The sequence below is a fragment of the Camelina sativa genome, chromosome 3, assembly GCF_030686135.1.
Source record: "Camelina sativa cultivar CO46 ecotype springtype chromosome 3, ASM3068613v1".
In the NCBI taxonomy this organism is placed as follows: Eukaryota; Viridiplantae; Streptophyta; class Magnoliopsida; order Brassicales; family Brassicaceae; genus Camelina; species Camelina sativa.
The window spans coordinates 30,163,549-30,182,141 of record NC_141882.1 but is presented as its reverse complement, the minus strand read 5'-3'; the positions used below and the strand labels follow the sequence as shown (position 1 = coordinate 30,182,141).

At 42.6% G+C, this 18,593-nt stretch overlaps 3 protein-coding genes across 5 annotated transcripts; 1 reads left to right on the top strand and 2 right to left on the bottom strand.

The window, feature by feature from the left end:
- Window positions 1–2,793: 2,793 nt before the first annotated feature.
- On the bottom strand, window positions 2,794–5,915 carry LOC109132306 (GDSL esterase/lipase 5). Its single transcript, XM_019243979.2, has 5 exons — window positions 5,483–5,915; window positions 5,275–5,399; window positions 3,526–3,750; window positions 3,193–3,445; window positions 2,794–3,108 (listed from the first exon to the last, which is right to left on the bottom strand). The coding sequence occupies exons 1-5, from the start codon at window positions 5,793–5,795 to the stop codon at window positions 2,858–2,860; spliced, it is 1,167 nt and encodes a 388-aa protein (XP_019099524.2). The 5' UTR covers window positions 5,796–5,915; the 3' UTR covers window positions 2,794–2,857.
- A 1,111-nt stretch (window positions 5,916–7,026) lies between these two features.
- On the bottom strand, window positions 7,027–8,978 carry LOC104779356 (ethylene-responsive transcription factor RAP2-12). 3 transcript variants are annotated; one of them, XM_087507103.1, is made up of 3 exons: window positions 8,486–8,978; window positions 7,364–8,152; window positions 7,027–7,276 (listed from the first exon to the last, which is right to left on the bottom strand). In XM_087507103.1, exons 1-2 carry the CDS (start codon window positions 8,796–8,798, stop codon window positions 7,380–7,382), a joined length of 1,086 nt encoding a protein of 361 aa, XP_087363229.1. In that variant the 5' UTR covers window positions 8,799–8,978; the 3' UTR covers window positions 7,027–7,276; window positions 7,364–7,379. The 3 variants fall into 3 exon arrangements, with proteins under 3 accessions (XP_087363229.1, XP_087363230.1, XP_010502010.2); XM_087507104.1 differs by having other exon boundaries at window positions 7,364–8,146; window positions 8,486–8,950; XM_010503708.2 differs by having other exon boundaries at window positions 7,027–8,152.
- Window positions 8,979–15,221: 6,243 nt separating this feature from the next.
- LOC147947891 (uncharacterized) lies at window positions 15,222–16,031 on the top strand. Its single transcript, XM_087507486.1, has 3 exons — window positions 15,222–15,543; window positions 15,640–15,810; window positions 15,856–16,031. The coding sequence occupies exons 1-3, from the start codon at window positions 15,222–15,224 to the stop codon at window positions 16,029–16,031; spliced, it is 669 nt and encodes a 222-aa protein (XP_087363612.1).
- Window positions 16,032–18,593: the final 2,562 nt, after the last annotated feature.

Genomic DNA, 18,593 nt, shown 5'->3' with positions numbered 1-18,593 from the left:
ACCGTGCCAAATTAAATTTGCAAATTGGTTATAAGTATTTTGTGTGAGATAAGGTGAATCCCATAAAATATAATCTTTAGGATTCTAACACAATTTATGTTACTTTCACAATTCTCTAAATTAAAATTGACACATCATGTGCAACCTCATATACATATTCTGGAAAAAAATATAGCAGCATTTATATTAACAAGATACGATGGCGTCTATATTATTGTAAAAGGAAAAAAAAAAAAAAAGATCTGGCTGTACTAGAGGACAGGATCAAACCTCAGCCGAAGTGTCATGATCCACTAATCACCCATTTAAGCTTTGCCGATGGTGTGCTTGTGTTTTTTTATGGTACTGAGTCCTCTCTCACTGCGATCTTGGAGATTCTAGATAGATTCAAGATGTACTCAGGACTAGGAGTTAATTTGGGGAAATCGTGTCTCTTTCTGGATGGGAACAATAGAGAATTCATAACTGACATGGCCAACCGGTTGCACCTCACACATGGCGCCCTGCCAGTACGCTATTTGGGAGTTCCACTTATCACTGCCAAGCTAACTCCTTCTGATTACCAGCCTCTTGTGGATAAGATCAAGGGACAAATCTCAGGCTGGACTCATAGGTATCTCTCGTTTGCAGGAAGACTTCAGCTCCTTCAATCAGTCATTAATAGCACCATCAATTTCTGGAACTCAGTATTCTTACTCCCGAGCAAGTGTCTTCATGAATTGGAATCAATCTATAGCTCCTTCCTCTGGAAGGGTGTAGCCGGCTCTGCTCGAGGAGCAAAATTTTCCTGGGATGTTGTCGATACTCCGAAAGCTGCAGGAGGGTTAGGACTTAAAAGGCTAATCGACTGGAATAAAATCTTTGGACTCAAGTTGATATGGTTACTCTTTTCACAGTCAGGCTCACTTTGGGTTTCTTGGGCTAAGAAGCACCTCATTAGAGGAAGAAGCTTCTGGACTACAGATTTCAGAACCACAGGTAGCTGGATCTGGCGAAGGTTGGTTAAGCTTCGTCCTCTGGCAAGACCCTTCATTCACTGTGAAGTTATCTCAGGCTGTGACTCTTTGTTTTGGCATGACAATTGGACTGGTCTGGGGCCCCTGATTGACATCGTTGGTGAGAATGGACCGCGTATCATAGGTATCCGCCTACTTTCTCATGTTTCTGAAGCACACTCAAATGGAGCATGGAGTGTAACTCGTGGCCGGCATCCTTTGGTACAACTGCTAAGAGAGTGCCTAACAAACCATCCTCCTCCATCTGTTGCACTTGGTAATGATACCTTTCTCTGGAAGCTTTTACCGAATCAGTCACACGGCTCCTTCTCCTCATCGCAAACCTGGAGGCACTTGCATCCAACAGGTCCCTCTGTTCCTTGGCATACACAAATATGGTTTAAGGAAAAAATTCCAAAAATGGCTTTCATGTCATGGTTAACGGTACTAGACAGGCTCACCACAAGAGACAAGTTGCGAAGATGGAACCTTCCGGTTCCTGCGTCCTGCCTTTTTTGTGTTTCAGGAGATGAATCCAGGGACCACCTATTCTTCCAATTTCCTTACTCCAAAGTTCTCTGGCTTGACTTCTTCGCTCATCTTGCTCCACCGCTTTTATCAGAATTCTCAGACATTCTAATGTGGATGAAAAAACCTACTTCAAACAACAAGCTGAATGTTATATGCAAGCTTCTGTTTCAGGCCTTACTTTACAGCATTTGGTTGGAACGCAACTCAAGGATACACTCTGCCAAATATTGCAATGGAGCTAAGCTCAAAAAGGAAATTCAAATTCTAATGCGCAGAAGGCTTATTGGACTCGATAAAGAAGAAAGCTGCCGTCCTTCATCATCACCAATCTTACTAGACCAGACCTTCCTCCACCATTGGTTTGCGAACTTCCAAGCTCCATAATTAGAGGATCACTCTATGCTAAATTACTATAACTTTTGCTCTGTCTTTTTGGTAAACAATGCTATGCTCATCCTCTCTATTTGTAACGGTAACTCTATTTAAAATCAATATACCGGTATCTATATTAAAAAAAACAAAAAAAAAAAAAAAAAAAAAAAAAAAAAGAAAAGAAGAAGATATCATAACAATTGACGGGCCAATTGGCGAAAAAAACCTATGATTAATATTGGAAATGGAAAAAATGGTTGTTCATGTGTGAAAACTTAGGAAAGACTGAGAAATTAAGCTAAAACGAAAAATTTGATTAAGAAATAACAGTAATGAAACTTTAAGGCCAAGATCCAGGAGAAAGAAGGCATCCCAGTGCGCCAGCAGACGCTGTTGTTTAAAACCAAGCAACTCGATGATGGTCTAAGTGTAGACGACTACAGCATCCAAAACGACCCGATCCTTTACTTGATATGTCACTAAGACTTGGCGGCTAATTTGGGATTTCATATTCGTATTTCTCCTTAATTTTTCTTGTAAAAGAATATGCCATTAGTGGATTTTTAATCATTTCAAGATGTTTTGTATCTTGTTTTTTTTTTTTTTTAGTTCTCTTTTTAATCAAGACATTTTTGCAACTTCTCATTTCCAATTTTCGAAATATACCATATTTTCTATAGAAAAACCTTCTAGTTAGCCATATAGGAAAATTTTGTTGGAAACACATACAGTATCTTTTTTATTTTTTTCAATACTAATTAGTGTAAACATATTACTTACTATTACCATTTCAACTACAATACAACTTGGCTATCACGCTTGTTAGTTTGGATGCGGGAGAACGGAGCAGCGGAAAACATGACATCACATTATTTTAAAGTCTTAGATCTAGAAATGAACGAAAATGTTTGTATCAAATAAACACAATCATGTGTATTATATAGTGTAATACATTCAAATCAAGGAATCTGAAATAACTTATTGATATTGTATGGGCCAACCACTAGAGAATCTGACATGTGCCCACCGTTCCAAATTAAATTTGCAAACTGGTTATAAGTATTTTGTGTGAGGTGAAGTGAATCCCAAAAGATATAATCTTTAGGGTTTCCACACAGTTTATATTCTTTCACAATTCTCTTGCCTCCACAGCTGAATACTCCTCTCAACTTCCCAGTTCCACAACATGCTTCTTCCCCTTCTTTAAACCCTATTATTTATCACGGGTATTGAACATATATTATAATGGGCCATTTCAAGGAAAGCTAACAAAATTCACAAAGAGCCCACATACCAAAGTTAGAAGGGTGTTGCATTCTGAGTCGAAGGCTTTTGTTCATGTCAAAGAGGGAGAACTTGAAGCCCTTCACTTGTCTTTGCATCTTAAACAGGAGATTACTCAGAGCTTTGTTATGCATGTTTGCTAATCTTGAAGCATCTCTTAAGCAATAATCACTCTTTGGTTGTAGTATCCGTAAAGCCGGAAAACAACCCAAGTCCGGCACATTCAAGACCCCAAATTTACGTCCTCCAATCTTGTATATATCCTGTTACAAACCAATTTAAGGAATAGATGAATGCAAAAAAATAAGGTTTATATTTATGACGACGATGATGATGAACTTACATGAATGAATGTAGTCAGATTACCAATGACAATGTCAACATGTTGAGACATTGAAATGGAAAGAGATTGATTGGTCAGGAAAAGGCTTGAGTAGTCATTGCTCCCAACGCTTATCAAATAGACAGCTCTTGAGATTCTCCTCTTGCTTTCTTCTTTTCCAAATCTTGTCCTCCACAATCTCCCCACTTTCTTGTAGTGATCCAATTGTGTTCTCAAATTTATCACCTTACAATTATTAGGAATTGGTCACCACGTTGTACAACATAGAATAATACATCTTACCTAACCTTAATTTTTCAAAAACCTAATTGTCCTAAACAAGTAAGTGGGTACTACATTTTCTCTAATTAAATAATGATAAAAAGGTATAATGCTTATATATATTATAAATTTATATCTAAATCCCTCTTTAATATTTGGGAAGTACATGACTTACTTTTGGTAGACCATATAATAGTTATATGGGTCATTAGGTGGTTATAGAATTGACATATTAATAATTTAAGTATAATATTCGATAATCTTTCGATATTTACGGGTCTACTTTGATTACCACTTTAAACCTAATCGGGAATAGTAATAGCATTTGAAGGAATAAAAGATGATATACACAAATGAAACAAAATATTTTAACTCAAAAAATCTTCTGAGTTCGGTAACCCTAAACATAAAAACTGTGATTTTTGTTAAACTAAACAATATTTTCGATCTTACCTAACAATATATACCCTACTTCTATATATTGTTTAAGGAAATTTAACAAATTTAAATATTTTCCGATTTAAATAGGATTAACTCTGGAGACCCCTTCGACGGCCAAAAATATTTAACATTAAAAATATCGCTTACACATAGTCTACACAATTTTTTATAATAGATATATGAGTCCAGTCAGTACATAATTTTTTTTAGACTACATAATAGATATGTGAGTCATTAATTGGTTATAAAATTAAAACATTAATCATTTTAGTTATACTTAAGTGTATCATTTGTATAATTTACCTTTACGGGTTTGCTTGATAATCGAGATTCGAGATCGAGATTGATAGGGTTCGCTTGATAATCGAGATTTATAGGGTTCGCTTGGTAATCAAGATTTATAGGGTTTACATAACCCTTGCCATTTTAATAAATATCATATTTAAAAGTTATTATTTGTAATATGTACAATTTAAATATCATATCACAATTTAAAGTTATATGTACTTCTTTCCTCAGAAACAGATGCATATCTTATTTACATATTCTATTATTATTTACCAATTAAAATGTAGTTAGTTTTATAATAAAATGAGTTATAAACTTATAATTCAGTTTAAATGTAAAATATCAAGGTTAAATGATGATACTGTTTAATGCTAAAAAATATATCAAATAAAAATATTTAAATTTGTTGTATAAAATAAAATTTGACCCGTGGTATAGCACGGGTACTAATCTAGTAAAGCATGTAAAAGACGAAAAGACGATACAAAATAAATCGTCGGTAGGACCAAAAAAAACATTATAAAGAAGATTGTTCAATTAATTTAGCCACGATAATCGGGTCAAAACTCAACACCTCCATATGCAATCATTTAATCAACATATTTACTTATATAAAAATGAACTTCAATCAAATTTATAGGCCATTTAATCAATCAAATGATATAATCTATTTATTCGATTCACTGCAAATATACAAAAAAGAAAAAAACATAAGAGAATTGGAATATAATAAAAAGATTAGTGAGATAATTAACGTACCGAACCTTGGAACGTTTCTACAAGAGCACCAGCACCAGCAGACGCAAAGTTGACGCCGTAAAGCTTCTTTTGACTATTTCCCGGTTCCAAAAACGGCGGAATTAACGGTAAATTCGCATATTCCGCTATCATTAATGAATACATTTTCGTCAATACTATATATTTATATAAGACCACGAGCTAGCTATTATAAGAATAATATATATACCGATAAAGTCGGAGATGAGACGACCGTCGGAGAATCTTCCGGTGGGGAGGCCAAAGAATGATTGACCATAAGGTGGAAAATTAGCTTGGTCAAGTGTTGTGGTGTTTATGTAATTGTTGTTTCCCGCATCCAAGAAAGAGTCTCCGAAGAGGAACAAGGCCGTCACATTATTCTCACCGTCGTGAGATTTTTTCGCTCCGACGAGAAAGATAACGTTAAAAGAGAAGAGAATTAAGAAGATGAAGGAGAAGGAGAAGGAGAAGGAGATAGTTCTTCTTCTTCTGACTATCTCCATTAATGTTGACTCTCTCATTCACCACAAAATTCTAAGACTCGTGTTGTGTGTGTACTTAACCATATATAGACCAAATCATTTGCTTTTCTATCTAACTTATAGACATGTCGATTATCGACAGGACTATGTATCTATTATAATATAAAAACGTGTGTCCACACTTATGTAAAAGCCCTATAGTCCTATACTATACAAAGACTTTATATATAAAAAAAGTCAAATGTTTAAATTTGTTTTATTATTCGTAACCGTGAGATAATTAATTTGTACAATAGGAGGAACACCAAATTTTGTGTCACACGTTTTACTCTTATATATAACTCATGCATGCACCTTTAATGTTTAATTTGGATTACATTTTATTAGTAGTACGTTAACTAACTAACAACAGTAATAATAGAAAAAGACTAAGAGTTTGATTGGTGAATACAAACAAAGCGTTACAAGTGATACTAATTTGAATTTTTACCAATTAGTTTTTTTTATGCAGCTTTCATGTATATGATCTCTTTCCTATATGTATATTTCTTTCTTACAGCTTTGCACTATTCCGTAACAGCTTACCGTTTCAGCTTACAATTTTTCTGTACAGTTTGGGCTACATTAACAATCAGACCTTTTAAGTAATTTTTTAAAAATAGTAATAGAAAAGAAAGTTAGTTTCTTTTTGAATTTTACAATTTGTTAGAAAAAGAAACTAAACCTTCTGATATAAAAATGAAAAAGATAAACAAATCTCACTCTTTTTGCTTTGAAAGTTCACTATTTTTATTCACCTACAACCCTTATAAATAAAGATCTATGTGTGTGTACACATTTCAGTAAAATTGTGTACCTATACAGATGGGTGAAAACGACCTAAAGATGCAGAACTGTCCAGAAGAGTTATTAATTTACTCTCTTCTTTATATTTATTTCTTCTCTTATAACAAAAAAAGGGTCACGAGAAAGATACAAACTCACCAGTTAGTCAGTCAGTTACCACTTGCAAAAAGAAGGTTCAACTTTTAGATTCTTCTGTCGTTTAACGTCGTCGTTTGGCTTCTTTTTCCTTTAGATTTATTGTACGACAAAATAACCAAAGTGGCTCACTTCTCTAGGCAAACCACTTTGATGATATCATATCACCGCTTTTTCTCTCATTACAAAATTCACGATAACCGATCCTTAAATTTCGTCCGGTGTGGTTCCTCAAACTAAGCTTGTGTCTTCTTTGTCATGTTTGCCATTTCTCACAAACTTCTTCAAGTAGCACAGAAGATTATTTGATTAAACAGAGATGAGAGAGGTTCAAACATGTTATGATGACGAACTTTAAAGAAGTTTTGGGGGGGGGGGGGGGGGGTGGTACAACAAAGATTCACTAATAGTTCAGAATATTATAAAACAAAACCTACCACAACACAACCCCTAATTAAGTTCTACTTAACTTCATCACACCCACAAGATAGAGAGGCTCTTGGCTCTTGCAATGCAAACAAGCTTTCAGACAGCAACTCCTGAGAGAGACAGAGACAGCAGAAGATTAGAACGTTTTGGAAGTTGATAACGATGCGGGAAACTCACTAACATGCAGCTTTATATACATGAGAATGGATCTCTTCAGAAGACTCCTCCAATCATGGAATGAATCTCATCGATGCTCCATAGATCCATAGGGTTTGCACCATTGTCCTGAGTCGCTACAGCATCCTCGTTGAGGAAATCCAGCGAAGCGTCCCACTCAATGTTGTTGTTGCACGGTGTCTCGAAATCCATGGACTTGAGCTTCTTAGCTGGATTGGCTTCTTCAAAGAATAGAGCTGGGTTGTTGTTGTTGTTGTTGATAAGGGCAGAAGAGATGTCAGGAGTAATTGGAGCTTGATCGCTCCAACCAAACTCAGAACAATCAAACGAATTACTACCCTGGTCTGAGCTGAAATACTGATAACCATTACATCCAGCATCAATGGAGTTAGCTAAGCCAAACTGATTGTTGTTGTTGTTCACTTGGTGTTTCTCCTCCACGAAACACATATCCTCAAAGGAGTTGTTTGGGTTCTGAACCACAGCTGGACTTGGGTTTGGGTTAGGTTTAGCCACAGGTTTCTGAAGACTAGCCTTGGCAGCAGAACGTTTCTGAGGGTTCTCCTCAGGGAAATTAACCTTAGCTTTAGATCCACGGATTCTGCGTGCAGCAGCATCGTAAGCTCTTGCAGCTTCCTCAGCGGTCTTGAACGTTCCTAGCCAAATTCTAGCACCTTCTCTTGGATCACGTATCTCAGCTGCCCATTTGCCCCAAGGACGTTGCCTTATCCCTCGATACTGATTCTTCCTCTTCCTCTTTCCAGATTTCTCAGCTTCCCCACCAGCAACCTTCTTCCCAAAAGCTGAAGCTAGTAGTGTGTATAACATAACAACAAAATCAAAACAGTTCCTATATGACCCAAATCAGTTTCATCACACAAATCAAAGCCTCATATCCCCCAAACAAACATCACTCAAAATCATATACATAAAAATATATCCAAGAACAACGAATCAAGCTTCATGCTTCACACAGCAACTCATAATCAAAGTTTAGCTCATAAACACAACAGGGTCAAGCTAATTTCTTAAGAGATGAGAACTCACAAGTTTCAATTTCACACCAAATCATTCATATCTGAAACAGTATCGAGCTAATTGAATCGAATCCTAATTCACACCAAATCCCCAAATATGTTTACCTTCGGCGGCGGCGGTAGCAGCGGAGGAGACGGCGGGTTTCGGAGTCGAACCGAAAACAAATGGTTTCACGTCGGCGAAAACATCACCGACATCGAAATCATCATCATCATCGCAATCGATAGAAGAATCATCTTTGAAACCTTGGAAATCAGCTTCGAACTCATCGTCAAGATCGAAGAAGTTCGAACGCTTCTTTGAGCTTTTCTTCGCTGCTTTCGCACTCTTCTTCAGATCCGGCCAGATAAACTCGCTAGTAACACGGCGAGACCTCGGCGGTGGAATGAAATCGGAGATTATAGCTCCTCCACACATGGCGGGTGTGACTCTTCAGGGTGTTAAATGATCACAAATAGAATCTTAACGGCCAAAATAGAAATAAATTGATACTTCGGGATTTTTTTTTTTTTTTTTACTTCTTCTTCTTCTCTCTTCAACGCTTTACTTTGTTCTTGAGAGAAAGTAAGGGAAAGCTTTTTAGAGTAAAATGAAGATGAAGCTAGTATGATGGTTATTTACGGTTATACCCTTAACATGATGTACTATTTACGGTACTACCCTACTTTAAATTTATTTCCTTCAGATTTTAGTCATTTAATTATGGTTAGTTGCAGTAAATAATAGGATTAAATTTGGTCAGGTTTGACTGCTAGTAGATAAAAGCAGAGTCTAAACAATTTTTTACCTAACGTTTGTTGAAAAACTCTTTCCTTTTATAATTATGATGATAGGATTTTTTTCTGTAATATTGTTTAAAAAAGTTTACTAATTTTTTTAATCAAAAAAATTATTAATGTTAAAACTCCAAAGTTAGTAGTCTAATAATTCGAAAATTGAAAAATATATGGCACTGAAGTACTTGTTTGACTGATAAATGTCACGGTACAACTAGTAATAAACTTTAGTTTACCCTATTGAACAATTTGTCCAAAAATAAATAATGATTTTTACTGTAAAAATTTCTGGATCTCTAACTCATCTCTATTTTTTTTTCTATAATAGAGGTGAGTTTTATTTCAATTCATCTTTATTTTTTCTTCTAAAATAGAGATTGCTATTTTTTCCTCTATTTATATAGGGACTCTATTTTTTTCTACAAGAATTTTTCTATAAATAGAAAAAAAAATAACAATCTCTATTTTAAAGGTGACAATAGAGGTAAGTTGAAGTAAAACTCACATCTATTATAGAGTTTTTCTATTATAGGAAAAAATAGAGAAAATCACTGAAGATAGTCTTACAACACTTAGCAATAATAACGTAGTTGTTCATCCACTCAGTAGGTGCCCATACATACATATTGGTGTTGGGTTTCGCCGACCTGCAGGCCCATAACAAGCCCGTTAAGGAGAACATTATTCAGACCTGATAGTGGGCCTGCCACGAGCCCAAGAAGAGAATTCTGTTGCCAAGGTTGAGTCGTTCACGGGATAAAGTTAATAGATCGTGGGCGAGATTTTCGGGGAGGCGAGAACAGCGAGTCGAGGGTTCAAGTTTAAATAGATAAAATCTGTAAAGCAATGAGAACAATGTAATTTAATAGCTACTTTCCACAAAAGATCTAATACAAAAAATCCAATTCACAATTCTTCTTAGTTCATTCCGATTCTAACCGAAAGCCCGCCCAGATCATACCCTAAAACCAAATCAATTTTATTGTTGTTTCTCGTTTCAACAATTTGGCGCCGCCTATGGGGACTTAGGTCTTTTCTATTCCCAAAAATCGATTACTTTGAAGAAATCTAAGCGAAATGGATCCATCAACAACCAACTCAATTGCTTCTGAATCCGGCCACGAGCATACTAGCACCACCTTGCCGTCAGCAGCTTTACAAGAACCTGGTTCAAACATCGCTCCCGCTCGAGATGAGCAGATCCAGGCCTACACTGATCAAGAGATCCAAAATTTGGCCAGACCTGGGACAGACCCGCTACTTAGCGGCACCCAGACACCAAATCAAGGTTACCTTGGCCATTCGGGTCTCACCCACCAGAGAGTCATTCCGGCTCAGGAAACCGAAATTCCGAACCAGGGGATTCCCATCGGAACTACACCCACGAATCCCCGCAATCCCGTCGGGAAGCAGAAACCAATCCCGGGTATGGATTCGCACTGAGAGCAATAAAGCGAGTCGACCCGGGCAACATCTAGCGCCCCCACCATCCTCAGGGATGCCCAACGGGACCGATCTCTCAGAAATACGAGGGATGCTCGTGATTTTGATCGATAAGACTATAAACCAAGACGCGACAAACCGAGCCCTCATGAGCCGGATCGAGCGGCATGAACAAGAGCTTGCCCTACGTGGAAATCGCGACCTCCGTCGAGAAACAGCTTACCCTTCGGAAACAATCTCGACTGAGTCTGCGAAAAGAGTGCTGCCTCAAACCCGTCTCGACTTCAAAACAGTCAACATCACCCCGCCCGGGCTCAGGACACTACCTGTGTTCGCGACCTCGGAGAATCCGCAAGCTCCAAGCTCAACGAATTTCAACGAACCAACGAGCTTACGACCTGCTGACCAGCCCTCGGTCGGGCATGTCGGCTCAACAGCACGCGATGCCAGCAATTCAAACGTCCCGACGAACCCTCCAATGAGAACTAACCCAAGTTCAGCTGAGGAATTCGTGGGTGGAATACCTCGTCATACGACGGTCGACAGCCTCGCCCCCCCCCCCCCCCCCGGGCCCTCCGAGGAACGACGTAGTCAACGTCCAATTCCTTGCCGAATACATGAATAAGGCGAGCGCCGAGATGGCCAAAATCCGGTCAAAGGCCCAACTGGCTACGAGCATTGTACCGGACATCGATCGCGTATCGCAGAAACAAGGCGCACCCCGTTTACCGATCCAATCGCTAATATTCACCTCCGAGACGTCGGTAAGCTACGCCTGCCCGAGTACGAGGGCACGTCAGACCCCGAGGCACACCTCCGAGCTTTCAAGTTAGCGATAACCAAGGCCTACCTTACCGACGATGAGTGTGAGGCCTGCTACTAGCGATATTTTGCCGAAAACCTAGTCGGACCAGCCTTAGAGTGGTTCGTGTCCTTGGAGTCGAATTCTATCGACTCCTTTGACCAACTAGCTATCGTGTTTCTAAAGCAATACTCGATTTTCTTCCAAGCTAAAGTGACCGAATCTGACTTATGGCTCTTGGTTCAAGGAAAAGACGAATCACTTCGTGAATACGTGATTTGCTTCAAGGCAGTCAAAGCTAGAATATCTAATTTGAACGACGAGGTCGCCCTAGTGGCACTATGACATGGCCTATGGTATACGTCAAAGTTTCGAGAGGAGCTCACAGAACGGCAGCCTCCCTCGCTCGATGACGCCCTCCATAGATCAATCAACTTCGCCAAGGCCAAGGAAGAGCGAGCCGCCATGGCCGAGCTTCATAAATCGGTCAAAGCACCTTTTAACCCCTCCAAAAAACCTTTTCAGAGGGATCCGCAAGAGCCCGGCCTACACGCCTTCGCGGTGGATTCCACATCCAGACCCAAAAACCCTAATTTCAACCCTGAAAAGTTCTGCAAATACCACAAAATACGAGGCCACTCGACTGAGGAGTGCAGAATTGTCATCTCGCAAGGAGGCACGAGGCGGGAGAGCTCGGTGAAATCGACCTCAAAAAGGAGGGCGAGAAAGCCAGGGAAGCAAACGCAAACGCGAAGGATGTCGTTGCAAAACGAGAGAGAACCGATGAGGCCAAGGGGTCGTCACCCCCACCAGCCCCGAAAAAACGTATTGATCTCGTCCTCAAAGGTCTCACCCTTTGCCGCACGTCACCCGAGTCGGTGTATACACCGCCGACTTGGACAAGCCCCATGAAGACTCTTTGATCGTCAGGCTAGACGTCGGAGGATTCGAGCTGTCACGAATAATGATAGATACCGGGAGCTCGGTTGATCTCCTGCTCTATGATGCCTTCAAACGAATGAGCTATCCCGACTTTGAACTAAAGGGAGGCAAAACCCCACTCACAGGGTTCACCAGGGACACAACTCTGGCCAAAGGTACCGCGCAATTAATCGTAGAAGCAAGGGGAGAGCGCCGTTTGGTCGTCAACCGCCCCGTTCCCTTCAAAGCTATCCTCGGTAGACCGTGGCTCTATGGCATGAAGGCCGTCCCATCCACTTACCATCAATGCATGAAATTCCCAACCCAAGGCGGATATGACTTAATCAAAAAATGCAATCAATAGCAATTAATGATCAACGAAGAGCTCGAAGCTTGTCATCTCGCGAGACGAAAGGACCCGGTAACCCGCAGTGCATCAATGACCAAGTTCGACCAAATCTCTATCATGGAAGGACATCCCGACAGATGCGTCGGAGTTGGACCCAACCTGAACACCAACACAAGGGCCTAATTAATCCAGTTTTTGGGGCAAAATTGTGCGACCTTTGCCTGGTCCTCGTCGGACATGAAGGGAATTGACATAAGCGTCACCTCGCACCAACTGAATGTCGACCCCACTTACAAGCCGATAAAGCAAAAGATTTGTAAGCTCGGACCCAAAAGGGCCAAAGCAGTAAACAGCGAGGTGGATCGACTGTTGAAAATCGGTTCCATCTGCGAGGTCCAGTACGCCGAGTGGCTGGCCAACCCCGTCGTTGTCAAAAATAAAAACGGGAAGTGGCAAATTTGCATCGACTTCAAGGATCTCAACAAGGCTTGCCCAAAGGATAATTACCCCCTTCCGCATATCGACGGGCTGGTTGAAGCGACCGCCGGGCATGAGACATTATTCTTTATAGACGCGTTTTCAGGGTACAACCAGATCCTTATGGACCCCGCTGACCAGGAAAATATCGCCTTCATAACCGATAGGGACACTTATTGCTATAAAGTTATGCCCTTTGGTCTCAAGAACGCCGGAGCAACGTACCAACGATTGGTTAACAAAATGTTCACGCTACACCTCGGAAAAACTATGGAGGTTTACATCGACGACATGCTCGTCAAATCGACACGCGAACAAGATCATGTCTCCCAACTCAAAGAGTGTTTTAAAAATTTAAACCAATATGGGATGAAGCTCAACCCGACCAAGTGCACGTTCGGCGTCGCGTCTGGTGAGTTCTTGGGATATCTGGTCACCGAGCGCGGGATCGAAGCAAATCCTAAGCAGATCACCACCTTCCTCGAAATGCCCTGCCCGAAAACTACCAGGGAGGTGCAAAGACTCACGGGGCGTATAGCAGCCCTCAATCGCTTCATTGCGCAGTCTACAGACTGCTGCCTCCCATTCTACCAAATGCTTAAGGGCAACCGAAAGTTCTAATGGGACAGCAAGTGCGAGAAAGCATTCCAAGAGTTAAAAAAAAAATACCTTTTCGAGCTTCCTGCGCTCTCGAAGCCGGCAGACGGAGAACACCTCTTCCTCTACATCGCAGTCTCCGACTCTGCAGTGAGCGGAGTACTGGTAGGAGAACACGAAGGGGAACAGAAACCCGTCTACTACGGTAGTAAGACTCTGGTCGACGCCGAAACACGATATCCTGCCATGGAAAAACTAGCCCTGGCAGTCGTGATGTCAGCTCGTAAGTTGCGACCTTATTTCCAATCGCACACAATCATTGTAATGACGTCCCAACCCATACGCTCCATCCTCGACAGTCCTAGCCAATCAGAAGATTGGCCAAGTGGGCAATAGAATTAAGCGAATATGACATCGAATAACGACCTCAAACTTGTGCTAAGGCTCAGGTCCTTGCTGATTTTGTAATCGAGCTCGCCGCGAATAGGAACATGAAGGCAACAATTCCGTGAAATGGTCGTTATACGCGAACGGAGCATCCTCCAGACTAGTGTGCGGGATCGGGATCCAACTCATCTCCCCTACCAAGGAGGTCATGGAGCAATCTTTTTGGCTCGGATTTACACCTACAAACAATGAGGTCGAGTACGAAGCCTTGATAGCTGGCCTCCTGCTTGTGTTAGGAGTGGGCGTCAAGGAGCTCGCCGCGTTCAGCGATTCACAGCTCATCACTAGCCAGTTTCATGGAAACTACGACGCAAATAACGAACGGATGGATTCATACCTTTAAGTCGTTCGATCTTTGACAGAGCAGTTTTCATCGTTCGAACTCACCAAAATTCTGCGAGGAGAGAATTCAGCGGCTGACGCCCTCGCCGCACTCGCTTCCACCTCCGACCCTTTGGTCAAACGAGTCATCCCCATAGAGGGGATAAACGAACCCATCATTTCCATCCCCGTCAAAGCCTAGACCGTCCACCAAGTCAAGCACGGCGTTGTACCCACCGAAGAAAATCTTGACCAGACGTCCGAGCAAGATGACGAGCTCCTAGACGCGCATATCTCTGGAGATGAACGCGATGCGGAACCAAAGACGGATTGGCGAATCCAAATACGCGAGTTCATTTCCCATGGAACCGTACCTACAGACCGGTGGCAAGCGCGAAAACTCAATGCACAAAGCGCGGCATTTTGTATCATTGGTGAAGAACTATACAAACGGTGCGTGTCCGGACTATATCTCAGATGCGTCCATGGAGACGAGGTTGAAAGCATTATGAAAGAGGCTCACGAAGGACCCCGTGATAGCTAGCTCTTAGGATAAAACGGCAAGGATATTTCTGACCTATCATGCTCGTAGATTGCAACATGCATTCCAAAAGCTGCGATAGGTGTCAACGTCACGCTCCCATGATCAATCAGCCCGCCGAGCATATGAGCGGATCTCCTCCCCCTATCCTTTCGTGCGGTGGTCGATGGATGCCATCGGTCCCCTCGAGCAGTCGGGAAAACGACGCGTGAAGCACCTACTGGTCGTAAGTGATTATTTTACCAAATGGATTGAGGCGGAATCCTATCAATCAGTTACGGGGGACGCAGTTAAAGATTTCCTTTGGAAAAACGTAGTATGCCGGCACGGTATCCCTTACAAGATCGTAACGGATAACGGGACAAACTTGATGTCCTCCATAATGCAGAAGTTCTGCGACGACTGGGGCATTTGGCTCACCCCCTCCACCCCTCGATACCCGCAGGGGAACGGGCAGACCGAGGCGGCCAACAAGGTTATCTTGCATGGTCTTAAGCGACGTTTAGGTGCCGAGAAATCATGCTAGGATGCTCAGCTCCCCGGAATTCTGTGGGCCACCCGAACTACCCCACGCGGGAGCACAGGTAAAACCGCCTTCGCCCTGGCTTATGGAATCGAAGACGTTGTTCCAGCTGAAATCTCTGTAGGCAGTATCCGCAGAGCTGTTTCTCCCGGAAACGAGGCTATAAAAAACGAGGCCTTTCAAGACAACCTCACCATTATCGATGAGAAGAGGGACATAGCCTTCGTACGAGGTCAGAACTATTAGAACGCAATAGCCCACTTCTACAATTCCAAAGTCCAACCCCGGAGCTTAACTATTAGAGAACGTGTACTCCGTAAGGTCTTCGACCACAAGAAAGAGAAAAACGCCGGGAAGATGGGAACGAAGTGGGAAGGTCCATACAGGATCACCGAGATCGTTCACAACGGCGTATATCGCCTCGTCATCGAAAGTACTTCCAATAAGTACTGATAATAATCGAACTACGATAGCTCCTTCTCGAGAGCAGTGAGTTTTTCCCGGTCGCCCTTCAGTGCAGCCACCTCTTGTTTGAAGGAGATTGCCTTGTTGCTCGCGGCAACCTCCCTTTCCTGCGCAGCCTTTAGCGCCGTTATCAGCTCATGGACCACCCTCTGCATGTTATCCAGCTCGGCTGCCTACGGAACATCCTTGAGTCGCCTCTCATAAAGAGCGACCAATTTGTTCTGGCACACGATGGACTGTTAAGACAAATCCCAGAAAGGAAAAAAAAAAAGTTAGCCTTCAGTCGGAACACGCCTCGTTGGCTAAACGTAAAACAACGCGATGTGGTTATAAGTTCTTACCATGGCGTTTGCTGCCATCACCTCGATGTAAGCTTCACGCTTTGCGAGGTCCTTAACCAGCGGAACCTTACATCAAGCAGGCTTCAGGTGCCGGAACAACATCGCCATCCCCAGTTGGTCCTCCAAGGCAAGTGAGTCGCTTGAGTGAGCGAACTTCCAGTGGAATGGTCGATTGGAGGACCCGTTCCCGGAGGAGACCTGATCCTCGAGAGGAGGGTTAGACCGACGCTCGGCGGGGCGACTATCATGACGCTGGTCCCCTCGGCTACCCCGACTCCTGTCTTCGCTTGGGCGAGCTCGCTTCTGCGGAGGTGGTGGCTCACGGGGAGCGGACTGCAAGCTCACGAGCATCACCTCTCGGTTCCTTCCGGCGGACATGATGGGGGTTGCTCTCCCCTGGTCAACCTCCTCGCTCTGTCCTGGGACTGGGGCCGTTTGAACGGCACAAAGAGCTGAGGTCAAGGCAGCATCGACATCCCCAGCCTTGACACGAGGAGAGGACGGGGTATGTTCACGGAGCTCGCGCAGTGTGGCTTTCCTGGCCATTACAAGTAGCGGGGTGGACGTTGATGAAGAACTGGTTTGACGATGCTCGGCTGGGTCAACTGTCAACAAGCCAATTAGACGAACTGAAGCGTTGGCGGAACAGCGTTTTACTGGCATAAAAAAAATATATAATAATAATAATAAAGGGGGGCAATAAACAACAACGAGTTAACCCCCATACTTCGGGGGAAAGTCGCGAATTTACCTCGAGGAGCGGATGAATGCTCGGCGTGCTCGCTGCGAGATGGAATAGGCAAATCACGGGCTTTAGATCGTACTGGAGGATCTGGGTTTGGAGATGGAGCGGGAGCGACTGGAATCAACGGTATGTTAAGGGTCGTGATTATGCGAGCTCTCGAGAAGGTGCTCCACCAGACTTGGCCGTTTCTCAGCCTGGTCGTCAAATGTTCGATGGCGGGGGTCAATGGGTGGTCGCCGGAGTCTGAAATAAATTAATTCAAAGGATCAGATCCAGGTGGACAATTGATCCTCAAACTAGGTCACAGAAAAATAAAAAGAGCTACCAAGCAGAAATATATATATATATATATATATATATATATATATGTAACAAATAAAAAGCAGTCGAGGTCATCCTGACCCATGCATACGGCCCACTGGGTTGGGAGCCGGTTAAAGTTATAGTCTCCCACCGAGGCCGCGTTGACCCGGAAGTAGAAGTACTTCTCCCTCCACCTGTCGTCTTTCCCGAGAATCGCTTGGAGAATTTCTCGGTCGTGTCGGCGGGACATGTAGTATGTCCCCTGAAATCCTGAGTTGTGTTTAACGTGACACAACCGCAGGATGTCATCGACGCTGACTATGATTCCCTTCTCGCGTCCTCTGATGTAAAGTCTGATTACGTGTCTCACGAAAGTTGGACACATCTGGGGGAACGCCATTCGAAGGCGTTGTAAGACTTGGAAGATGATTCGAGGAATCTTGAAGACGAGTCCGCATCTTTCGAAGTACGTCGTGTACGCACAACAATAGCCCGGCGGAACGGTTTCTGGAGTATATGTGCTGCCGGGAGACAATATCATCTCTACTTCCGGCGGGACTCCGTGTTTTTGGCGAAGATCGACGAGGTGCTTCTCTGTAGTAATCGGGGGGGATGTGATTTCCCCAGAGCTCGAGTGGTGCCATAGAGAGTTTAAAAGATAAAAATCGAGGATGGCAAAGTCTAAAGAGGGGCGACGGAGAAGAAAAGTTTCTTAAAGTAGAACTCTAATCGTTAAAACAGAAAGAGAGAAAGGAAAAGAGATTACCTTCAAGTAGTGGATGAGTGCGCGGTTATGACGAGACGTGTAGCTTATGGTTTATAAGTCATAATTGCTTCGGTTTTCGGAATCCCACGAATCTCTCTCCTTTAATCTGGACCATCGAAATCGTTCGCCTCAACCGTTGGATCTTGGGAGAGAGAAGATAATCATCACAAAATCTTGGTGGACGAGATCCAGCGTGTTCGCCCCGAAGAAGATCGCGAAACCGAAACGGCGGAGGATTCCCTGAATATTCGCCGTTTATCTTTCACTAAAAGATAGAAAGGTTGGGGGGGCAATTGTTGGTGTTGGGTTTCGCCGACCTGCAGGCCCATAACAAACCCGTTAAGGAGAACATTATTCGGACCTGATAGTGGGCCTACCGCGAGCCCAAGACGAGA